At 57.7% G+C, this 21,837-nt stretch overlaps 1 protein-coding gene across 2 annotated transcripts; it reads right to left on the reverse strand.

Moving 5' to 3' along the window:
* Positions 1 to 1,142: 1,142 nt before the first annotated feature.
* Positions 1,143 to 18,346, reverse strand: FBLIM1 (filamin binding LIM protein 1). 2 transcript variants are annotated; one of them, XM_019511988.1, is made up of 9 exons: positions 18,291 to 18,346; positions 14,755 to 14,869; positions 11,293 to 11,584; positions 9,579 to 9,754; positions 8,872 to 8,998; positions 8,075 to 8,244; positions 7,097 to 7,275; positions 5,898 to 6,015; positions 1,143 to 4,275 (listed from the first exon to the last, which is right to left on the reverse strand). In XM_019511988.1, exons 3-9 carry the CDS (start codon positions 11,567 to 11,569, stop codon positions 4,162 to 4,164), a joined length of 1,161 nt encoding a protein of 386 aa, XP_019367533.1. In that variant the 5' UTR covers positions 11,570 to 11,584; positions 14,755 to 14,869; positions 18,291 to 18,346; the 3' UTR covers positions 1,143 to 4,161. The 2 variants fall into 2 exon arrangements, with proteins under 2 accessions (XP_019367533.1, XP_019367531.1); XM_019511986.1 differs by lacking the exon at positions 18,291 to 18,346 and adding an exon at positions 17,802 to 18,272.
* Positions 18,347 to 21,837: the final 3,491 nt, after the last annotated feature.

Consider the following 21,837-nt stretch of genomic DNA (forward strand, 5'->3'; position numbering starts at 1 on the left):
TCCTCTTAAAGATCTCCAGGGTAGGCAACTGCACCACTGCTTGGTTCTCAGTGCCAAAGAGGCCAGGCCAGACCCCGTCTGCATCTCAGTCCAACGCAGCAGTGACGCTGTGCGGGAGGTGAAATGGGCCAGACAACCGCGCTCTCCCAGCCTGTCACGACCCAAAGGGCAAGGCAGAGAAACCTCCTTTCCTCACTGACTCGGGTCCTTTGAGCTGAGCCCTGACCTGTGGGAAGCTCAGGATCAAACCCTTTTACTCATACCTCACATGACCCTCTGCCTCTTATCGTTAGCCTCTTGTCATCTTGCTCCTCTCCCTGCCCCGGGCTGAATGGAGGGTCCTTGAAGCTCTGTTACTGCTGGGCGGGTGTTGCTGAGAAAGGACAGGTTGAGGCAGCTCTGCACTATTTTGTGACAAAAGAGCAGGGAGTCAAGCCCATATCCTGGGTAAGTCAGGCCAGCATCTTTCCTTTTGAGCCAGACTAGACCTTGCTTTCTTGGCTAGAAATAATCTTTGCTTGCTAAAACTGTGGAGCTTCACAAATGTAAATCCATTGCTAGAAGCAGGTTGCACTTGTCCTTCGAAGTAGACTAGAGCATCTGCCAGATACCCTGGCACCGGTGCCATCCACTTCCCAATGAGAGCTGCCCGTGCTAAGGAAGGAAGGAAGCACACAGACACTCTGGCACATGGCAGGTTTTTATTTTTTTTTACTCGGGTTTCAAGAAGAAAATGTTTTACACTGGATCATGTCATCTGGGAGCAGGATTGTCTTCTTAAATCAACACATTTACATAAACTCATCAGGCACCTTGCCTTTTTCCTGAAATAACCAAGAAAGGCTGGCAGGGAAGATACAATATGTCTAGAAAAAGGAGGGACTGCTGTTTTTATTTTTCCCCTGTCTTGCATTGTAATGCTGTTTTTCTTACAGCCATCTTACAGCAACAAACCCCACTAAAACGCTATGGTGCCCTGCGCACCGCTGAGACGAGGTTAGACCTTTCTTAGGGAGCTGACAGCCACCCACATCTTAAATCTGTTACCAAATCATGCTCCGTTCCTGTAGGATTCAGGGAAGCAGCAGCTCTGGGTGACGCAGAACCTATTTGACACGCTGCTGTCGATATGGTCTCCGTTCTTCTCTTGGGCCAACCTGTGTGACCCAGTGGTCTTTTATTTCAGGCCTGGTGGTTACTGCCAGAAAAGGTGTGCATCTAGAGGGAGGACCCGTCTTGCACTGTCTCTCTCGTTGCAGAATCCTAGCAGAGAGAAAACCCCACAGTTTTGGTCGAGCTGCCCTAAGGAAAAGTCAAACCTCACGCAGTTCATCTGACCACACCACGGTAAAACATGCCCCGTCTCTGGTGGGATTGTATCACACGTGGTTATCATGCTAAAGGGAAACCACATGCCTTTTCCAGCGATGAAGACGCGGCTTCATGCTTGGAGTGTCAAGCTCTTTGGGGAACCCTCCTGCTCTGTTTGTACAGCCTCTGGCGCCGTGGCTGACAGCGGGGGGACTGAGGTGCTACCACAATGCACGTACTGAACAATAATCTACCAGGAGCACCGAGCTGGAAACAAGCCCTCTAAATGCAGTGTGCTGGGGTACACCAGACCTGTGCCATCGCTTAGCATGCTGCCACCAGAGACACACCTGCTCCCCTTTGCTGCAGCGTTTCAGCAGTCACCCTGACCCCACAGAGGAGTCCTCCAGGCCCGTGGCTTTCAACCCTTTTTCATTTGCAGACCCCTTTGGAAATTTCACATGGAGGTGTGGACCCCTTTGAATTGTAAGGGTGGGGATTCACATCCTTTGGATTGATCACAGTTATCTTTCATGGACCCCTTAGATATAGCTTGTGGACCCCCATGGGGTCTGTGGACCACAAGTTGAAAACCACAGCTTGGGAGCAAATTTTTGCAGCATTTTGTGCGGGTGCAAGAGCGTGATGTGTGAACGGCCTGGTTCAGTGCTAACAAGCTGAGTGGACCACGACCATGACCACAACCTCCCACTCTTCCAGCACAAAGATAAGCAAGTGCTTGTGCTATGAGCATTTGCCTGACATGAAAGGCACGGGCTCCTTGTGCCATCTTCTTTGCAGATGAAGCTCTGAGTACACAAGGAATACCAGCTTCCACAGGGAATAAGCATGTGCACCTGCTTTAAGGGGCCTGAACTTTTGCCTGCCCTAAATGAGCAGTTCTTCAGGGCTTCCCCTGGCCTGGAGGGATGCAACCTCGGATACCATCTTGCATCTGGAGTGTTTCACTTTCCGTGCAGGTGCATGCAGGCTGAAGTATCAGTGCAAGTTACTCAAAGAGATCAGCAAAGCCTCGAGCCCACGGCCCATCTTCCTGGGGAGCATGGTGCGGACAGGGGGAAACCAACTGGTGTGGACACAGGCCGAGGCTGCTTGATTCCCTTCCTGTGCTTCCTGGCAGGCACAGTGGCCTCAGCATGGAGGCAGCACAAATCAGTGCCCAAAGGGTGGGGACAGGCTGGGCCACAAGCAGCGAGGCCAAGATGCTTCCTCTCGCTCGGATGCCTTCTCCGATAGCGCTGGCACTTTACCCAGCGCCCGGCCGCAGGCGGAGGGGGCGGCCAGCTTCCCATCTGCTGCTGGAACTCTACCTCTCTGCAGATGCTTGTAAAAAATAATTGCTGACAAGCTGCCTTTCCCGTGGGCTGGATCACACAGCCAGATAGTCCTCAAAGCTCCCACTGCCTTACCCCCTCAGCCCGTTTCAAACAACTCTACGCTTGTGCCATACCGGTTGCGGCCAGCTCTTCAACCACCCCCAGCACCGACCTGCGACAACTCCCCCCATCATGCTACAAAGTGCTTCACACAAAGTGAAGGGTGGGTGTGTCAGGACATTATCCCCATTTTACAGCCATGGAAATTGAGGCACAAAGGGCAATTTCATCTAGCAGGCAAGTGGCGAAGCCCAGTCTCCTGAGTCCCAGGCCAGTGCTCTGTCCACTATCCCAACACTGCCTCCTATACTACCAAGTTTGGTGGAGGCTTGTTTGTCGAGTGACGCTTCTGCCTCACCCGCTACAGTTTGAAACTGCTTCTTCCACTGAAATCAAAATACAATACCAGCTTCCCCAGTCCCTTCCGCACCAGACCTCAGATTCCCAGACTGGGGAGAAGGGTGCACTGGGGGGACCCCATATTTTAATACATGGGTAGCACATCAGCTGGTCTCCTGTGGCTTGAAACCCCTGAAAAAGGCTTAATTTTGCAGAGATGCACAAGACACCCAGCAGCACTTGGAGTTTGCCATCAGAGTCATGCAAAACCGGGTTTCCCACAGTCCCATGTTCAGGCCTCCTCCACTGGAGCAAGCAGCTCCATTTCATCACAGTCGCTGAGGGACGATGGAAGATGGGATCTTAATTACGGGCTTGCTCCTATGGCCCTTACTCCCTCGAGTCCAGCCAGAAGGATCAGGCCTCAAGCTGCAGTCTCATTTTCGGGATGCAATGCTCTTCCTTTGCAACATCCGTGGTACTGCGCTGAGTCGGGACTCAGGCGGAGGCTTCAGGAAGCCAGAAGACAACGAGCGTTACCTGCTGTCGGGGAAGGGGAAGACGCAGTCCTGCGTATGAAGCCAGCCCCACTCGAGTCCATCACCTCCATCCTGCTGCCGTCCTCTTTGGAGGGGTGTTGACCACAGCGCAAGGCTGGCTTTCACTCAGTGTTAGTATCACGGTCTCGTTGCTTGTGTTCCTGCTAACACCCAGAGTGGAGAGCTCCCCTGCAAACGCCACTGGGAAGATCCTCCATGATGGTAAGGCAGCAAGGGAGTTAGTTTAGCAGGCCAGGAGTTTGACTGCAGTCTCTGGCATCTCCTCAGATGTCCCCATAGCAGGTACTGAGAGCTGTTTGATGTGGGACCTGGAGCCAGTGCAGGGGAGAAGGAGCCGTAGGGATGGAGGGAGGCAGCCCTCTGCCACCTCTCATGGCCAAACCAGAAGCAGGGAATTAGCACAGTCCTACCATGACAACAGAGACCATCAGGACAGGACAGGGCATGAGTGAACAGAGAAGGGAAGAACACAGACATGCTTTAACATACTACGATGGCTCGCCTCTGCCGTGTGACGGCATCCACAGTTCTCCAGAGACGCCCGCCCCGGTCCCTTAGCAGGACGACTCGTTCTTCTGGCTGAGGTGACAGGCCTTGCAGAGGATGTGGCTATCCAGCGGGTAGCAGCCACTCTCGGTCGGCTCCGGGGACAGGGCAATCTTGCAGTTCTGCGGGGTATATGAAGCACGCGTGTTATTTGGGCCATGCTGTTTTCAATCTCGGCTCCCACCCTCCAAACCCACTCCGCCACTCTAGACCCAGCCCCTTGCTGCATTAGCTCGTGTGGCCATGAGTTACACCCGCCTGTTGCATCTGGGCCACAGCACCCAGGCAGGAAGGTCAGTGCACTTCTGCATGGGCAGGATCTGACCACAAAACTCCTCCTGTATGGGATGGGCTTATGCACGCCTGGACGCTCTGAGGCCAAGAGGTGGCCCAAAAACCAGCTCACAAAACCAGCCATTTCCAAGAGCAAGATCCACCCATGCAGTGAGGCACCAAGTACTTTAACAGCCCCTGGGAAGAGGGAGAGGCTTTTGGGGGTATGGCCTTCCAAGCCGAGAGGTTGAAACAATGAGGGTAGGAAGTGGGCCATGGTGAGCCAGACTGCTGACTTATCTCCATGGACTTCAGCAGAGTCTGAGGCAGGCTCCAGACTGATTTACACTGCTAAAGGCAAGAGAGTCTGTTCACGAGACCCCAACCTTCCCCTAGTCACCATAACAAGGAGGATCCTTATGGGGCCAGCTGTGCGCAGTAGCAGCATCTGGACTATGACGGCACTGCCCGTTCCAGCAGAAGATCCAGTGTTTTTTCCCAGGGGTGCAAAGATCACAAAATCTCAGGGGCCAGAGAAAGAAAGGAGGATTCAGCCTTCTCCAGGCCAAAGCAGGGTGGCTCTACCATCACCTGCCAAAGCCCAGCATCGTAGAGCAGTGGGGCTGGAAGGGATCCAGGGATCACGTCTAGTCCAACCCCTGCCTGAGGCAGGATCAGCCCTGTCCAAACCATCCCAGACAAATCCATCATCTACGTCCCTTGCAAAACTACTGCCAACCCTGATGCCACACAAGGCATCACACCTGAACCTGCCACAGGTAAGGCAGGGGGACCGCGGCAGCCAACATCCCATTAATATGCGGTCGAGAGATCCCAAGAGGCCATGCCCCTGCTACAGAGGAAGGCAAAAAAAAAACAACAACCCACAGTCCTGAGGCAGACAAGGTTCGTGGGGTAAATCTGATATATTTTATTAGACCAACTCAAACGTTGGAAAAATTCTTCTTTGCAAGCTTTCGGGTATAAATACTCTTCAACAGGCTGAGGAACCCAAAGCACCTTGTCTGCCTATGTCCTTAGACCAACACGGCTACCACCTACCCCCCCCACAGTCTATATCCATCTGACCATGGGGTAAAAATCCTTCCTGATGCGCTGCCCGGTTTTAATTAACCCCTGGGAGACAGCTCCCACCCAGGGGTAGCCAATCTGACTGTCAGGACGTTCTCCCTGGTCATGGGACTTGCCCATAAAGCCTGTCTCTGGGGGCAGACAGAGGTACCAGTTCTGTGGACATCTAACGATACCTACACCAGCGCTTACAACAAAACTGTTGCATCCTCTCGATTTCATCGTTCCACTTGGGGGAACGGTCAAAGTTAAGAGTGACTGAGCTAATTCATGTCGCTATGAGACGCAACAGATCTGCGCAGCCCAGGGTGCTCGCAAGCAGCCGGGCCGAACCCTTCGCCCTCCCTCCAAACGCCGGTGAGGTCCCAGCACAACCCACCTCGCAGCGGTAGCAGGCCTCGTGGAAGCTTCGCCCCAGGCACTCGATCTTGTAGACGTCTCTGCCCTCGTTCGGGATGATGGGCTCCTCGCAGGCGCTGCACACGGAGGCATATTTCCTGACGGGACAAACAACCAGTCAACAAACAACCCCATCCATTAGCGGCTGTAATTTGAAAGGTAAAAAAGCTGTCCTGGGGATGGGCAGTGTAACTGGGCAAGCTGACCCGTGATGTGGAGACAGTCCCAATTCTGCTCTGCTTTATGCTGGGTTTACACCAGCAAGACCCCGCTGAATCCTCACCTCCACCAGCGTGGGAGTAGACCCCGGCCACGCATCCATGTGACTAGAAATTAAATGCGAGTGAATGCCAAGACCCCGGAAGAAGAAGAGAAGCAAAGGCCTGGACATGCAGCATGTTTGCGGGGGTATAATTTATGGGGGGGTTGTAAAATTGCAGCAGGACCCAGAGCAGAGAGCTGCTCGCAGCCAGGGCTAGCAGAGTGCCTCACCACCAAGCGACAGGGGAGGAGGTAATGGCCTGCTTGCTTTGAGCAAACACCTACGCCGGATGGAACGGGACAGATGACAGCGATGCTGGGGTTACTTAAACCGCTGCGGTTTTCCACCTGATCTTTCCAGGGTAAGTGTCCACGGGATACAAGTCATTACACTGATCTAGGGGTTTACATCCTCTGCCCACTCTTCTTTTACACTGTTGTCAGCGTGTTGCATGTCCAGACAAAAGGAAAAACGGGTCTTGCTCACCAGATGCAAGTGGAAGGGCTCCATCCCGCCAACCGCTCCTCCCAGGAGGAGTCCACTCACACAGCTCACCGCAGAGCTTTAATGAGAGCCCTGGACAGCCTGGGTTTGCCGGCCCGAGTCCTTGCACTAGCAATGAAGGGCCTGCTCTTTCTACCCCTGAAATTAGCGGGAGCACGCCTGGATGCCAAGTTTGCAGGGGTCACAGACTCAATTCCTCCCTGCTGCACAGCTGGGCACCCAGCGACCCCTTTGCAAAGCCATTCTGAAACACCACGGGCGGGAGCGATTCGTGTCATTCACACCCTGGTTTCCCAGGGGTGAATGACTCCCCGCTTTGCATCTTGTGGAGAACCGAGCCCCGAGAGAGGAGCAGCAGGAAGAGGAGGCAGGCGCTGTTATAGGAGCTGGCATCTGCTGGGAACACCGGGTACCTGTAGAAGTCATCGACACAGTGCACCTGGTCCTGATCGTCCACCGCAAAGCTCTCGTCCCCGATGCTCCGGCCACACACGACGCAAGTGAAGCATGCCGGGTGGTACCCGTTCCCCAGGGCTCGGACGATGTGCTTGAGGATCACGGCCTGGCACTTGGCACATTTCTCCAGCGTGTCCTGGGGCAAGGAGAAGAAGGGCAGAGACCACTCAGAGGTGCCTCCTAAGCCCATTGTTGTCCTGACTTCAGAGCCTACTGCTCTGGTGCAAGTAATACCCATAGATGCGTCGCAGTTATGGGACACAGCATCCACCTGTCCTACAGCAACAATCCTTTGCCTCTTGGCAGTGCTTTGTCTCTGGGTTCTTCCCAGCCTTTTCCAAAGCATCCATGACCTACATAAGCATCACCCCATTTCACAGGGTGGGAAAGGCAAGGCACGGATCTGGTATGGTTCAGCCAGCCAACCAGGGTCTCTCATGGTCAGGCCCTCAGCTCCTGGTTTTCAGAGAGCAACATGAGACGGGCAGTGCTCAACTCCTCCCAGCACCACCCTCAAAGGGCCTCGGACAGAGCAACCAGATGTGGAGGCAGAGGAATTGTCTGGAAATCTGGGCCTAAGCAATTTGGCACCAGTCACCCGGCTGGAGTCAGGGAGGAAACGTAGCAGGCTGGAGCACCTTGTCCCCTGTGCTCACCACCTGGCCTGGTTGTGCTAGGAGCTGAGCACCCCTGCAGTCATTGGGGGCCCGTGCAGGGTCAGGCCGTTGTTCTGTCTGGGCTTGCATCAAAGCCAGCGTGTCTGGTCGTTACAAAGACGAGTTTCCCCGTGGGGTCGCCCTGCACTCAGCCCCCCAGGATTCACCTCTTGCCAAGCTGCGGAAGTCCCCAGTTCCCCTCCTACTCCAGAGCCAGAGCCTACACCTGGGGACACAACGGCTTGGTCCTTCCCATGGCCCCGCGCCCAGACCGCTCACCTGGTAGCAGGAGTCGCACACCGGGCGGCCGTCTCTCTGGTAGTAGCGCTGGCCCGCCAGCCGGCAGTGGCAGACGCGGCAGGTGAAGCAGTCCGCGTGGTACTGCTTCCGCATGGCCTCGATGGCCGGCGCCTGGGCAGATATGGCTTTGTGGCAAAAGGCACAGACGTCTGCAAGGAAGGAGGACGTCATGGCACTGGGACTGGTGGCTCCTCCCGGGCAAAGCCGCCAGCCCTTGAGGTCCCTGTGTCAGCACCAGGGGAGAAAGCCGAGCCTTGGGGCCCCGGCACGTCCCACAGTGGGTGGGAGGGTCACCAATGCATTTTCCATTGTCTTCAATCCCCTCCAGCAAGCAACTTGCATCTTCCCCTTCCCTTATGAGGCTCCTGACACTCCCTTCCCCCTTCACAAGGCTCATGATACCCCTCGGCAGCCCCGATGCCCTGGCCAACCCCAGCCCATCCTGTGCCAGGCATCAGGCTGCTGCCACGCATGAAGACGTGTCCTGTATCAGGGCAGCGCTCTGGGGCCAGGGCCAGGGCCTGGGCCCCACAGGAAAGGGCAGTCCATGCTCTGGAAAACGCTGTGCCAGTGGGGAGGCACTCAGGACCCTATTACCTGCTGACACTGAGCCCCAGCCCCGTGCCTCAGTTTACCCACCTGGGGACAACACTGCCCATTTTGTCTGCACGACGCACTGGGAGCTGGAGATGCAAAGTGCCATCCCAGCACCCAGCGCAGTGACACGGGCTCGCTGCAATCAGCCTTGCCGCACCCATCCTGCTCCTCATTGTTACCTCTGGAGACGTCTCTGTCCAGGTGCCCGTTCACGCCCTCCTTTGGTTCCTGCTGCTCCCGGGCTTGCGCTGGGCTGCTCGGCTGGCTGCGGTGCTGCCTCAGCTCTGCTGGGAACACGGCCGAGGCCTGCTAAGCAGAAAGAGGCCTGGTGAGCGGGGGCCCCGGGTGTCTCACCGGTCCAGGCTGAGCACGGGGGATGGTGAGAGCTTCGCTGTGCCTTGGTGACAAACTGCTGGCTAAGAGCAGGAGCATCCTTGGGACAGGCGGCATTTGAATCACATCAGCTCCGCAGGCTGCTGCAGAGACAAGGCAGCCAGTCCCTGGGCCGTGGGGGAGAGCTTGCAAATCTAGTCGTTCCTGGAGAACAGTGACACACGCTGTGCTAGCACAGAGCAGCCATCACGCCAGGGGCTGTATGCATGCAGTCCCCGTTGTATGACCCTGCGAACTAACACACAACAGCTGGGAGAAAAGCAGGATCATTGGCCCCATTACACAGACGGGCAAACTGAAGCACCAAGGGACAAGCGACTTGCTCAAAGTCACACATGGATTCCAGAAACGAGTCTGTGGCAGAGCAGGGAACCAACACGAAGCATGTCCCAAGGACTAGGGTGCTGCTCTACAGGCTTCAGGGTTAAAAGCACCTAGGAAAACTGGGCTGTGAAACACCCCCCCCAGGGGGGCCTGAGCAACCAAGCCGTACCTGCAGAGGCCTGGGGGAGCCCACGTTCAGCTTCTGCAGGTCAGCGACGAGGGTCTCTGCCGGCCGGGCGTGCAGCGCGTCTGCGAGGAGAAGGCACGGCGGAGGAGGCGGAGGCGGGGGGAGGTTTGGGGCAGAGCCCGTGGGGACATCAGCCGGGCGAGGAAAGGAGGACAAGCCTGAAACACACAAAGAACAGTCTGGATTGGGGGGGCCTGGGGCCCTGCCGTCCGGGGCAAGTGCTTCCAATCTGGTGGCTCCACATGGGCGCCTTGTGGTCCAGGCTGAGAAAACCTTCCTCCCTGGAGAGGTGCAAGCTGCTGGACGTAGGGAGCCACCCCACGCTGCGAGTCGTCCGGGGAGGGACTGCTGAGCAGGTTCCTGCCTGCGCTTTGTAGCAGCAGTGTCACCTGAGCCTGGGGTTTCCTTTGTGGACACGTGTCCAACTGGGGACACACGCGTGTGCAGAGGCAGGCAGGATACGCACGTTCCCATTGCACCAGCAAAGAAAGCTGCCTGCACGATAACCCCATCGAGAAGCTGGCTTTGGTATCTCTGGGTACAGAGTGGGGACCTGAAGCCCAGACAGGCTAAGTGACATGCTCCAGGCCACGCAGGGAGTCTGTGACAGAGCCAGGACCTGAACCCAGGGGAGACGGGAAGGGAACGAAGCCAAAGCAGCTGGTCCCGTGTTGGGCCTCATGGTAGTCTGGCCCTACCCCTGTTCTCGCTGAGCCGTGGCTTGGACTTTGACAGTGCACCCCGCAGTCGTGCTGGCCGAGGCAGTGGGTTTGGGGGTAAAATGCCCTGAAGGCAGCAGCCACACGTCTCCGGTGGGTGTTCACGGGGCGGCTCTGCAGGGGACAGAGGAATCGACCTGCACGTCTACTTGCTAGCAAGTGGCCAAATCCATCTGCTCAGCTCTGTGTTTGCTCTGCAGCCCACACCCCACCCAGCCTGCTCTGGGAAGGATACGACCAGCCCAGAAGGCAAACTGTCTTTGCCGTGGAGGTAGTGGGAGCGTGGTGGCAGGGCCAACAGACCCAACAACCAAGTGACGACGGGCAGCAGCTGGCACATGGAGAAGGCTGGGATGCCTCCACGTCACGCCAGCAGCTGGGGAGCTGGAAGATGAGGACTAAGGGATCCTTCAGCCGTGCTTGAGATCCCCTCCAGCGAAGCGGGGCTCCTCTTCCCACTGGAAGCACCTGGCCCGCTACCGGCCTGGCGCCAGGAGAAAGCAGGGGGTGGACCCACCCTGCAGCTGGCTACTTCTTTAGGGCCGGAGCCTGGCCTGGACGGGGAGGGTTGTGGGTACCGGTGGTGATGTGCTGAGAGGCTGCACTGAGGGCACCAGCGCCAGGGTGGACCGGAGGGACCAGCAATGCAAGCGCGGTGCCCACAGCCTGCCTCAGAGGCAGGGGAGCGCCCCAGGCTCCATGCTGCAAGAGGAGCAGCACAGGGAGGAGCAGGGAAGGAGCAGAAAGCAAGACCCAGCCTAAATAAGCAGCCGGGAGCTGTGCCCTGAGGAAAGCACAGGGAGAGCTGCTGGGGTCCAGGGCCTCCAGCCTTCAAACTTCCTCTGCAAACAATTTGCAGCTCCACCACTGCACCCTCCTCCCCAGGGGAGCAACCTGTGACACCCCCTATTGTCGGCCCGGGTGCTAAAAGGATGCGAGCCCCCTGCACTGCATGTTGTCCCTTGCATTCGCCTTACCTCCATTGGACCAGCCCCCCTGGCCAGGAGACGGCCCGGTGGGTCCCAGGGTCCTCCCATTCTGCTTGCCAGCCGGGCAGCTGGTGGGCAACTTCTTTGGAGGCAACGCTTGGAGCGGCTGAGTCCCCGCAGGTTTTGCAGCCTCCCTGAGAGGCTCCGAGCTGGGCTGACAAGCCTCCGGCCTAATGCCTCCCTTGATGGCTGCGTCCCGCTTTGGCGGGGCCAGGGTGATGTATACGGACGAGGCAATCCTCTTCTCCACCTTCCCGGACAGCATCTTCCACGAGGGGCTCTGGAAGGGACAGGGGCAATGAGAAGGAAGCCAGGAGCTGTGCTCTCTTCCTCCCGACGGGGCTCCCGCCACCTCCGTCCCCCTGGCCGTGACCCCGCAACGCCTCTCCTGGTCAAGATCCTCCCAGTCTGAGGCTTTCCCGTTTCCCACACCCTGGGCGTGTAGGCAGCAGCGGAGGTGAGCTGGCTTTTGGGGCTGTGCCCAGCTGCTCCCAATGAGGTAGAGCTATTTCCCCTTTGGCTCCTATGCACTCAGCACTATCGGCCCGCACACGCCCTGGCGTTCAAAGTCTGCCTGGAAAGGAAGGAGAAAGAAACCAGCCCATCGCACCCGACCGGAGCCCAGGAATCAGCTTGGAGCTCTGTGGAGCCAGGTGAGCTGTGAGAACAGCGCTGCCAACACGCAGCTGTTCCCGACGGCACAAGGACCCCGTCCTGATCCCCCTCATCTCCACGCCTGGTTCGTTACTAGGGGGAAGGAACCGGATCAGGAGCAAAAGCCCTGGGAAGCTGCAGAGCTGGTTTCTACACCGTGCTGCTGCCACTTTCCTCACTCTGTGCCTCTGTTTGCCCATCCGTAGGGCAGAGAGGATGAGCCTGCCCCGTTGCAGGGGGGCTGTCACCTTGGAGCTGCGAAAGGGGAGGCAGCAGAGGCACAGAGCAGACAAGGATGGTGCACGGCTATTGCTACAGCGCCAAAGCTCAAAGGCTTTCACATGCCTCGTAGGCTACACGTGCACCAGGGCCTCCTGCCAGCCTGCGGGAACAGGACAGCTCGGGGCTCTCGCACTGCGCTCCAGCGCTCCCGACGGCTCAGCCACGGCTTCCGACCTGGCTGGCCTCCGTCACAGCCGTGAGATGGGATTACCATCAACTGAGACTAGGACCACATGCAGAGGGTCCAAATCAGACAGCTCCCTGTGAACCGTGCAGCCCACAAAGCAAGGGCTTGACTCCCAGCCCCTTCTGCATCGACCCCAGCAGCTCCACTCAGACCCTCAGCGCAGCACTGATCCCTACCAGAGACTCTCTCACGAAGCACATGCCCCAGGGCAGAGGTATGGCAAAGTGGGCAGCCTGGCCCTGGCATTTCTTGCCACTTAAGTGCTTTATTCTTTCCACATGGATGTCTGTGAAGAATCAACCGGGGTGTGTATCCAGCCATGGATCCCCAAGCCCTTTACACAAGAAGCCAGGAGCATCATCTGAGGGGTAACTGAGGCACGGGAAGGGTCAGTGGCAGGAATAGTGCCCGCACCACTGAACCACGCTGTCTTCCCCAAAAAGCACACTGGTTCCTTGCCGCCCTCGGAAAGATGTTACTGGCTCCCATCGGTGCAGGGGGGGTGCTAAAAAGGAGGCAGCCGGCATGGATGGGTGGTCCCTCCCTGGCTGTCAGGGCATCACAGTACCAATCTCACCACCCCAGTGGGTACCAGGACAACAGATGTCTCTTCAGTGAGGCTGGTCCCATATGACTATAGCAGACCATGGGCCTGAGCTCCCTGCAAGGGCAATGAGGGAAACTCAGTACAACACCGGGGATTTAACCACTGCCGTTCATAAAAGCTGCTTGGCTAAATTCCACCTCTCTCCCCCCGGCCGCTTTCTATGCTGGAAAGGACCCCCAGGCACTAACGAGCTCTTCCACCTCCTCTGGGAAAACTGAAATCAGCCAAACAACGTGTGCGCGGGGAGAGCGGGAAGTAGAGCCGCAGCAGGTTGGGAAGGCCTGTGCTTGGGCAGGTCCATGTCTCGGTCAAATCAATTCAGCGCACAGATATGGAAACAGCGCACGGAAAGGAAGGGGGGAGATGCAATCAGATCACAGCAATCCTAGAGAAGTCGGGCTGGAAGGGATCTCCAGGGGTCCCTCTGGGCCAAAACCTGTCCTGCCCCCAGCGAGGGGGCAAAAAACTGCCTCTGTCCATGGGCCGCATGGTATAGGAGGGCAGTGCTTATGGACACGTCTCTTGGTAGCTCCAAGTGATCAGGAAAAAGAAGACGTTTGGCCAATTTGTGTCGTTTGCATGGAGGAAAAGCCACAGGAAATCTGAGCCGAGGCACGTCAATCCCAACCGACCCCGGGTGCAGACTGACACGGCAATTATGCGGGCGTAGAAGGCAACAGGATTTACCCCCCGTGAGTGTATGACCCCTGACGTGCTCTACTGCGTCCGCCCCAGCCTGCAGCCAGCGGAAGCGAGCCTGGAGCGGGATCCTCTACAACAAAGCAGCTGCCGAGTTATCCTGCCTGACTTGGAGCGGAGCAGATGCCTGGAGCAGTTGCAACACATCAGCCTGATGACCGGCGAGTCCGGCCCCCTTTTCTAAATAACCAGAATGCTTTCATCTCTCCACTCCCTTCATTTCATTATTTCCTTCCATTTTACTACCGAGGCAGATAACACCCCAATTTGAAGCAAAACATTTCATCCAGCCGGAAGACCACACTGTCTTCCCATGCTCTGCGACTGCCGGAGAACCAGTCTCGGCTGCAGCCAAGTGGCTGCTGACGGTGCACGTTGCGCGCCGAGGCTGGTTACAACATGGGAAGTCCTTGGCACCCTTTCCAGTAATTTTCCAAAGCCCATGGGAGGCTCCAAAAGCTGACTGTTGTAGCCAGGGATGCAGTGGCGTCCTTCGCTTCTCCAGAGCACCATCACCCCCACACTGTCAAACATGATCTACAGCAGGGCATGAAGCATCGCTCTGCATCAGGTCAACCCCCCAGGACCAGACCTCCACTCTCTTCCCAGCTCTGAACTCCCCTTGGGCAAGATCCCTCTATACTCCGTGCCTCAGTTTCCCCAGATGCAAAATGCAAGAACGAGACAGACCCAACTTACCGAGAGGGGCCGGTCAGACCAAATTCATCAGTGTTTTGTGTGCACAGAGCTGAGAGACACTCAGTGAAAGGTCCTGGAGGAAAGGCAGGGTTAGCTGATGCTTGGGCCCGATCGCCTTTTGCATGGTATTATTTACGTGGAAAAATCAAGGAGTTTCAGTAATGCGCCCACAGGTCAGGGGAACTCCTGGGCAGCTGGCTAAGCGGCTTGTCCCTAATGTAGTGGCAAAAAGCAGCCAAAATTTCAAAACGCAGCACAACCCTCCACCAGAGCCACCGAGCTGCAAGTTCTGCAGGAATCAGAAACAGTTTAAGCTACTTACCGGGTTTCCCCACCCTAAACTGGCCTGCAAGCCGCTGTCTCCCGAAGTGGGCGACGTCTCAGCGCGCGCCGATGGCAGCGACGTCTGTAGCAGCTGTGATCGCTTAGAGAAGAACCTGGTGGCAGAAAAGCACGTCCAGTTACAATCAGTGCCGAGAAGCATCGTGACCTGAGATTGATGTCCCTAACATCCTCCTTGCAAGAGATGGGCCCAGACTCACGGAGAGGGTTGTCTTCTAGGATCTTAGTTTGAAATTAGGAAAGATACAGAAAAGGTAAAAAAAAACCCAAAAAAACAAAACCCAAAAACCATTAACATAGTCTGATGACATCATCTGCCATAAACCATTAGCAGCTGGGGAAAAAATCAGAATTAAAGGAACAGTTTGATACTTTCGGCCCCAAACTTCAGCTCTGTAGGAAGAGTTGTAACAACCTAGAACTTTTTGTATTTTGTAAAACAAGGGGACTGGATGGAGCTCAAATGTGACCCACAAATGAGGCTTTACTGCACATCTTTTTCTGTTTATGGAAAAAAAGGCAAAATAAAAATAAAAATAAAAAATCCCTGAAAACATTGGGATTCTGGAGAGCTGCCCAACATCTCCAATCCTGGCAGCACTCACACGTTCAGCTGAGAGCTGATGGTCCTAAGTGTTTAACTTAGACTTGCTTTCTCCAAAATGTGACTTGGCGGTTTCAATTAAAAAGGTGTGAACAAGAGAGAGAAAGTTTGAAAGGCTCCAGTTAAAATCTCCCTCTCCTCTCAATTGCTCAACTTCCACTTTCTTGGCTGTTGCACTCTCATCATTTCACCTGCCTTTCGGCATCATAAATACTTCCAGGGCCAACGGGAGGAGAATTTCTATGGGCAAAAAGCATCTGGGGGGAAGTGGGGGCAGGCAGACAGACTTGCAATCCTTTCTGACATTTATTTCTACATGATAAGGAAGCAGAGAACGGGCCAAAGCCCACAGATATTCTTCCCCTGTGTAGGTCATATCTGGGTGTAAACCTTCCCCATCAGAGCCAGGGCCTAGATCACAACTCCCAGGAGAGCAGAGAACTTTTTCCCAACAACTCAGTCGGTCTAATAAACGATATCGCATCGACCCAAAGCATCTTGTCTGCCAATGTCCTTAGACCAGCGCGGCTACAACCAGCAACCCTGCAGCTCCCAGGAGAGAGCAAGGAAGCGCCACAGCGAGAGATGGGAAAATGCCCAGCCTGCAAAGCAAAGCAAAGCAAAGTGCGGAGAAGTCAACCAGAGGCCCGGACGGTGGAAAGTCAGCGGGCGTCTTCTCATCCTTCAGCCTGAGCTAAAAGGGTGGGAAGCTCAGAGCAGAAAAGTGTGTGAGTGTGAGCGTGAGCGGGCTGGAAGGGGGCACTGCTTCTACTTCTACCTGTCTGATATTGCAAAGCCATTTCTGTTGCAAGCTGAGGAGTGTTTTTCTCAGCCAGGGTCCTTTAAAGCAGACCCTCCCCGTCTCCCGGCACACGCACAAGCACACGCGCTCCAGCAAGCCAAGGGAGCCCCCAAGCAGGGGATGACTTTCCAAACCATCTGCGCTGCAGAGCCGCAGCGTGCAAACCCGCGTCGCTCGAAGACCCGGCGGGAGCCCTCGCTCCTCGCCGAGATCCTGCGATAGGCTGAACCGAGCCCTTTGTCCCTCCATGTTTATGTTTTAATATTGTTGCTTGGATTTCATTTCCTGGATCGCCACTCCGGGGGGGAGGGAGGTCCCGCTATACCTGTGAGCCCCGGGCAGCCCACTGCGATGGGGACCCGGTGGTACTAGCCTGACTCCAGCGAGTAGCGTAATGAGAAGTGGCGGGGAGGGGGTCTCAGGATTGGGGGCACAGAGGAAATGAAGTCCTGAGTCTGAGCAATATTACACACCTGACTAACCCAGCTGCTTAGCAGCCTCTCCGCTCAAGGTCGACATAGATAAATAAAATTAAACTAGCACCCACAACCAGGGTAGACGCACTGCGGCACCTCTCAGTGGAGACGCTCCAATCCTTCACAAGCAGCAGTTAATTAGGCCTCCTGACAAAGCTAGGAAGTAGCCATCATCTCTTGCAAGTGGGGAAACCGAGGCACGGAAGCAGCCATTTGCCAGAGGTCACCGTGGCAGCCATCAGCAGAGCTGGGGTCAAACCCAGGAAGCTTAATTTGAAGGCCTTCTGGCTCCAAGCACCAAGACACCACAACGCCCTGGGTAAAGATGCCCATAGCATGGTTTGTGCGGCTGCTGACGTGCTTTGGGGCTGGCAGGGAAAGCACCAGACCCACAGAGGAGAGGAGAGGAGAGGAGAGGAGAGGAGACTCTGGCTACCAGCACGCACTGCCCTGTAACAGGAGAGAGGATCCAGAGGTGCTCTGCCTCTGCAAAGCACCCCCCACCCCTTACAGCATGGCAAGCCCGGCTGGTGAAGGTCACCCCCTCCGTCACACGTGGGGACACAGACACACAACACGAGAACGCCGCTGGCTCGCATCTGTGCAGGGATTCAGTGTGGACAAACCCAGCAAACCCGCACGGGCCTTTGCAAAATTCTTCTTCCAGTGTGGAGAACGTGGTAGAAACCTCCCCCCTGCAGCTAAAGTAGGAAAAGGGAAGGAGTGAGGCCTGGGCAGCCTTCCAGCCGCTGTCCCGCAGCCCCCCCTCGTCCCCCTGGGCTAGGGATTGGGGTACATGCAAGCTGCTTGCTCTCCGACTCCGCGGCGTGGGGGGTCCCGGTTAGACCTGCAGCCTGGCTCTGGCTCTGGCTCCTTCCCTGCGATCGGAGGCTGGCAGCGATCCTGGTCACCGGGTCAGGGGGTTCGTGGTTCCCATGCGCAGAGCCAGCTCCTGCACCTTGGCTTCCCGCCACTTCCCCTGCTCTCCTGGCTCCCTGGTACCATCCGGCCTCTCCTGCACCGTGCCCACGTCCCGGTGCTGCACGTGGGATCTCAGCAGCCACCTCTACAGCCTCATCCCAGAGCTGCCGAGCCGGAGCGAGGTGCAAGCATTCACCCCCACACCGACAAGACAGAGCTCCCACCTCGATCCAGGGGAGCCGGCACCTACGCGCCGCGGGCAGTCTGGGCCGGGGCTCCACGTCTGATCCGTGCTACGGGCTCTTTGTGCTGCTTGACAGGGAACTTGAGAGCAGAAGAAATCCTGCCCCCAGCTAAGCGGGCTTTCGTGTAACGAAAACCAGACCCCGAGCCCGTGGGGAGCAGGACGCGTGTGGTAAGTGGGAAGGTAAGCCCAGCACGCACATTCTGCACATACTTGGTGCGTGACATAATGATTCGGAGACTTTTTGTTCAAGCCGAATTCTCCCTCTTCCTTGGCTCAGAGCGCATCTGTTAAATGCCACGGAGCAAGCAGGCAGCCCGGCCCCCAGCTCCCTGCGCCAAACGTCTCCCGGCCCTGCCACCCAAGGTGTGGGAAGGGAGGTCAGGAATGGACGGCTGCCATTCACCAGCTGCAGGCGTGTCTCCTGGGGGGAAATCGTGAAGTCGAATTTCTTACAAAGGATACGCACGCATTTCCTTCAACACAGGGGAAGCGCCCGAGGGCCCGACCTCTCCATGTGGCAGCTGGAGACTTTGCTCCCGGAGGAGGGCACGTCCCGGCTTTCCCTCGGAGTCAGCTGCTGAGTGGGCGAAACGGCACAGAGAGGCCTGGGGACGTGTCTCGTCTTGCGGCTTCCTTCCCCTCCCCTGCCAGCCTCCGCCAGCTGACGCATGTGAGCACCACCGAGGAGCCGAGACCTCCGAGCCCCGCTCCGTCCCCGCAGCTTTGGGCAAGTCCCGTGGCCAAGACAGGACGAAGCGGCCCTGATCCTGGGGGCTCGATTTGAGACCTCTCGGGCGCTGCTCTGCAGAGGGCTGTGTGGGTACTTGAAGGGCGGGGGGTGCCCTGCACCCAGCGACGTCAGCCCTGCAAGGCGTACCCCAGCTCGACGGCTCGGTTTGGAAGTTGGGCTCCGGCCTTCCTCGCTCGGCTCAGCCACTTCCACGGAAACCTTCGGGCGTGCGGAGCACAACTGAACTGAGAACAGGGGAGCAGGTTCACGCGGTGCAGGGGGGTGCAGCCTGGCCTGCTGGGGGGAGAGCCGCGTAGGGTAGAAGCCCAGCAAGGCTGGGGCAGACCATGACCCAGGGCACCGATTCCCAGCCGGGGGAAGGAAGCGCTGTTTGTTCAGACCCAGACGGCCGTGTGTGGACAAGCCTGGCTTCACAATGGGAAAACAAACAGGGCCCTTCACATCCCAGAGCTCCACATTCATCTGTCAGCTCCTCTGTCTGCCAAGCCCAGCCACCTGGCCTCTCTCCTTCCCCTGGGGCAGGGCAGGGAGGGGGAGGCCCAATGCTTTGAGCTGGGCAGTTAAGGGCTGGGAAAGGGTTAGCGGGGGACCTCTAATAACAGTCATCGAGCCCCCAGGCTTTTCCCTCCGAGCACATGAGGCCCAAGCAATGCACGGCTTCACCCCCATGTTGCCCCCTCTTTTGTCCCCGCCACGGAGAGGCTAAGGGACTTGCCCAAGGCCGTGCCTCCCTCTGCTACCTCCAGCCACAAGCGCAGGCTGGCTCGCCTCCGAGATTTTGGCTAGAGGTGGAATCAGGACTCCAGCCCTTCCCCAGCTGGGGTCCGGCCTGCAGGAGGGGGGTCTGGCGTGGGAGGCAGGGCCTGCCTGGGGCCCACTGCTGATTGCTGGCGCCACGGGGACCCGGCGTTAGCTTCAGGGCTAAGGTCAGTCTCTGGGTACTGGAGAGCAGGACGGGGGAGGTAGGGGAGGCACGGGAAACCATTTCCACATGTGCTGCTGCGGGAGCTCTCGCACCTCGCAGGATCCTGGGCTAGATCAGCCTCGAGCCTGACTGGTTTTCATTCACTTGTTTTAGGTCCTTTAATCACACTCAGGCCTACGCCACCCTTTAACCTCAGTAACAAGGGCCAGGCCCATGCCACCCTCCGCCTGGCTGCTGGGGTCCAGCCGCTGCCCACCGTGCACCAGACACGGCTGCTCGCAAAGAGTGACTAATGCCCCCGGGGACAGAGGCTTTCCTCTGCACTTCCCGGCAAGGTCACACAGGATATAGCTCCAGGATGACGAAGTCCACCTGGTGAGCAAGCCTGGCTGCTTAACCCTTGCTGATCTGGGACCCATCCTTGAGACGGACAGAGCTGCTTGGGCACAGAGCCTGCTGGAATGGCAGACCTGGGGATTTCTGAGCAAGGAACTCGGCTGCTGCCGGTCCTTTCTCCAGTGCCCAGGGAAACGGGACTTTGCAGGCCTGCCGGATGGTCTGGATATGCTCGGTCCTGCCTCAGTGCAAGGGCTGGACGAGAGCAGGGCTGTCCAACTGGATGCCACTGCCTGTGAGGGGAGCGCCAGGCTTGCATTGGATGTGTGCGCCACATCAAACTGGTGGCTGCAACTGGTGGCCACATGCAGCCTGTGCAAGGTTAACTCGTGGCCTCTGGGTTTGCCGCTCCCTGCACTGCCCTCCTGGTGCTGCTGCCAGGGTCTCCAGGCTGCTCCTTCCGCCCCGCTCACGGGCAGGAGAGCAGGACGGTGTACATGGTGCTAAAGGAGCAGTCTCATGCGCTGGACCACACAAAATCTAAAGGTCCTTTCCAGCCCCTCTTTTCCATGAACCTAAGAGACACAAACCATCCTCCCGCTGGGGCAAAACCCTGCATGGATTCAAGCCCCAGGCAAGCCTGGTGCTCCCGTCACGGGCAGTGGCACCTTTCTCCTAGAACAACGCCGTTCTGCACCCGGTCGTTTCCGGCACCCGGGGCTTTCCCCAGACTCTTCTGCCTTGATCTGCAAGGATAAAGACTTTGCCCGAACATGCTCAGCCACTCCGGCAATGCTGGGATAGTTATGTGCCGCTCTAGTGAGATGGGTGTCCTAATCCCCACAGGCATCTCCACAAAATACCTGTGCAGTGAATGGCTCTGCCTCCCAGGGGAGGAGATGCAGCGTGGCCCACTGCGGGGGCCACTGTCTGCTCCCAATCCTGAATTTTCAGGCCAGCTGTGGGGCTGCACCAAGTCTGACTAGCCAGCTTCAGGTCCTGGCAGCCCTCCCAGGAGCTGGAGACTGCCTGCTGGGACCCCGATTCCTCCCCACCTCCAAGAGCCAGACCTCCCCTACGACCCCCACACAACACCCGCCCTTGATGACAGCCGTGCCACACGCCCGGGGAGCAGCTGAAACTCCCGCGGGCACTGCAGAGACCTGGGTCCAATTCCCTGCTCTGCCACGGATGTCCCGCGTCCCCTGGGGCATGTCACTTAGTCTCTCCAGGCCTCAGCTTGCGCAATGGAAACAAGAGCAGCACCCCATCTTGCAGACGACGTTAAAGACAGTGGAAATCCTCCAGCGCTGTGGTCACAGGGGCCAGCGACCCTCCATCTCGGATAAGGTGTAGCGGCCCGGCGGCCACACCTGGCCCGCCCTGCTCCAGCCGCAGCTCTGCCAGACCACACATGGGCTTGGGGGAGGCTTTCAGCTGCCCCCAGAGCCCAGCCAGCAACTGGCCTGTCGCCCCCAAGTGCCTTGCGGAGCCTGCCGGCTTGCCGGGGTGGGGCGGGGAGGTGTTAGCCCCATTGGACAGGCAGGGGAGTCGTTTCAGGCTCCCGATGAAATGAAACTAGGTGCACGGGGAGGAATCGGGGCTTCTCCCCCGTGGCAAATCCGCTGAAAACAGCCGATATCCAAAGGACCAAGCAGCCAGGCTGGCTGGGCCCGGTGGCACCGTGCGGGGGCTAATGCGAACCGTGTGCTTGCTGCGCTCCTCTTTGTGCCCGGCCGCAGAGCTCGCCCGGGCGAAGCTGGCGGAGCCTGGGGGAGGACGAGGGTGCCGGGGACCCCGGTCTGGGGGGACGGGGTCTCAGCCCTGCGGTGGGGGAGCCTGGCTCCCATCACCCGCGCGGGGAGGGGGCCCTCCGCAGGCCAGCACGCCTAGTGGTCGGAGCCCCGGCCCTAGAGCCCCCGCCCCGGTGGGAAGGGAGCCGGCACGGACTTTCCCGACTGTGAAATGGGGCGAAGAGCGCCCCGGGGCCGCGCCGCGCCG

Source organism: Gavialis gangeticus, unplaced genomic scaffold (genome assembly GCF_001723915.1).
Source record: "Gavialis gangeticus isolate Ggan-Ray unplaced genomic scaffold, GavGan_comp1, whole genome shotgun sequence".
Taxonomy (NCBI): Eukaryota; Metazoa; Chordata; order Crocodylia; family Gavialidae; genus Gavialis; species Gavialis gangeticus.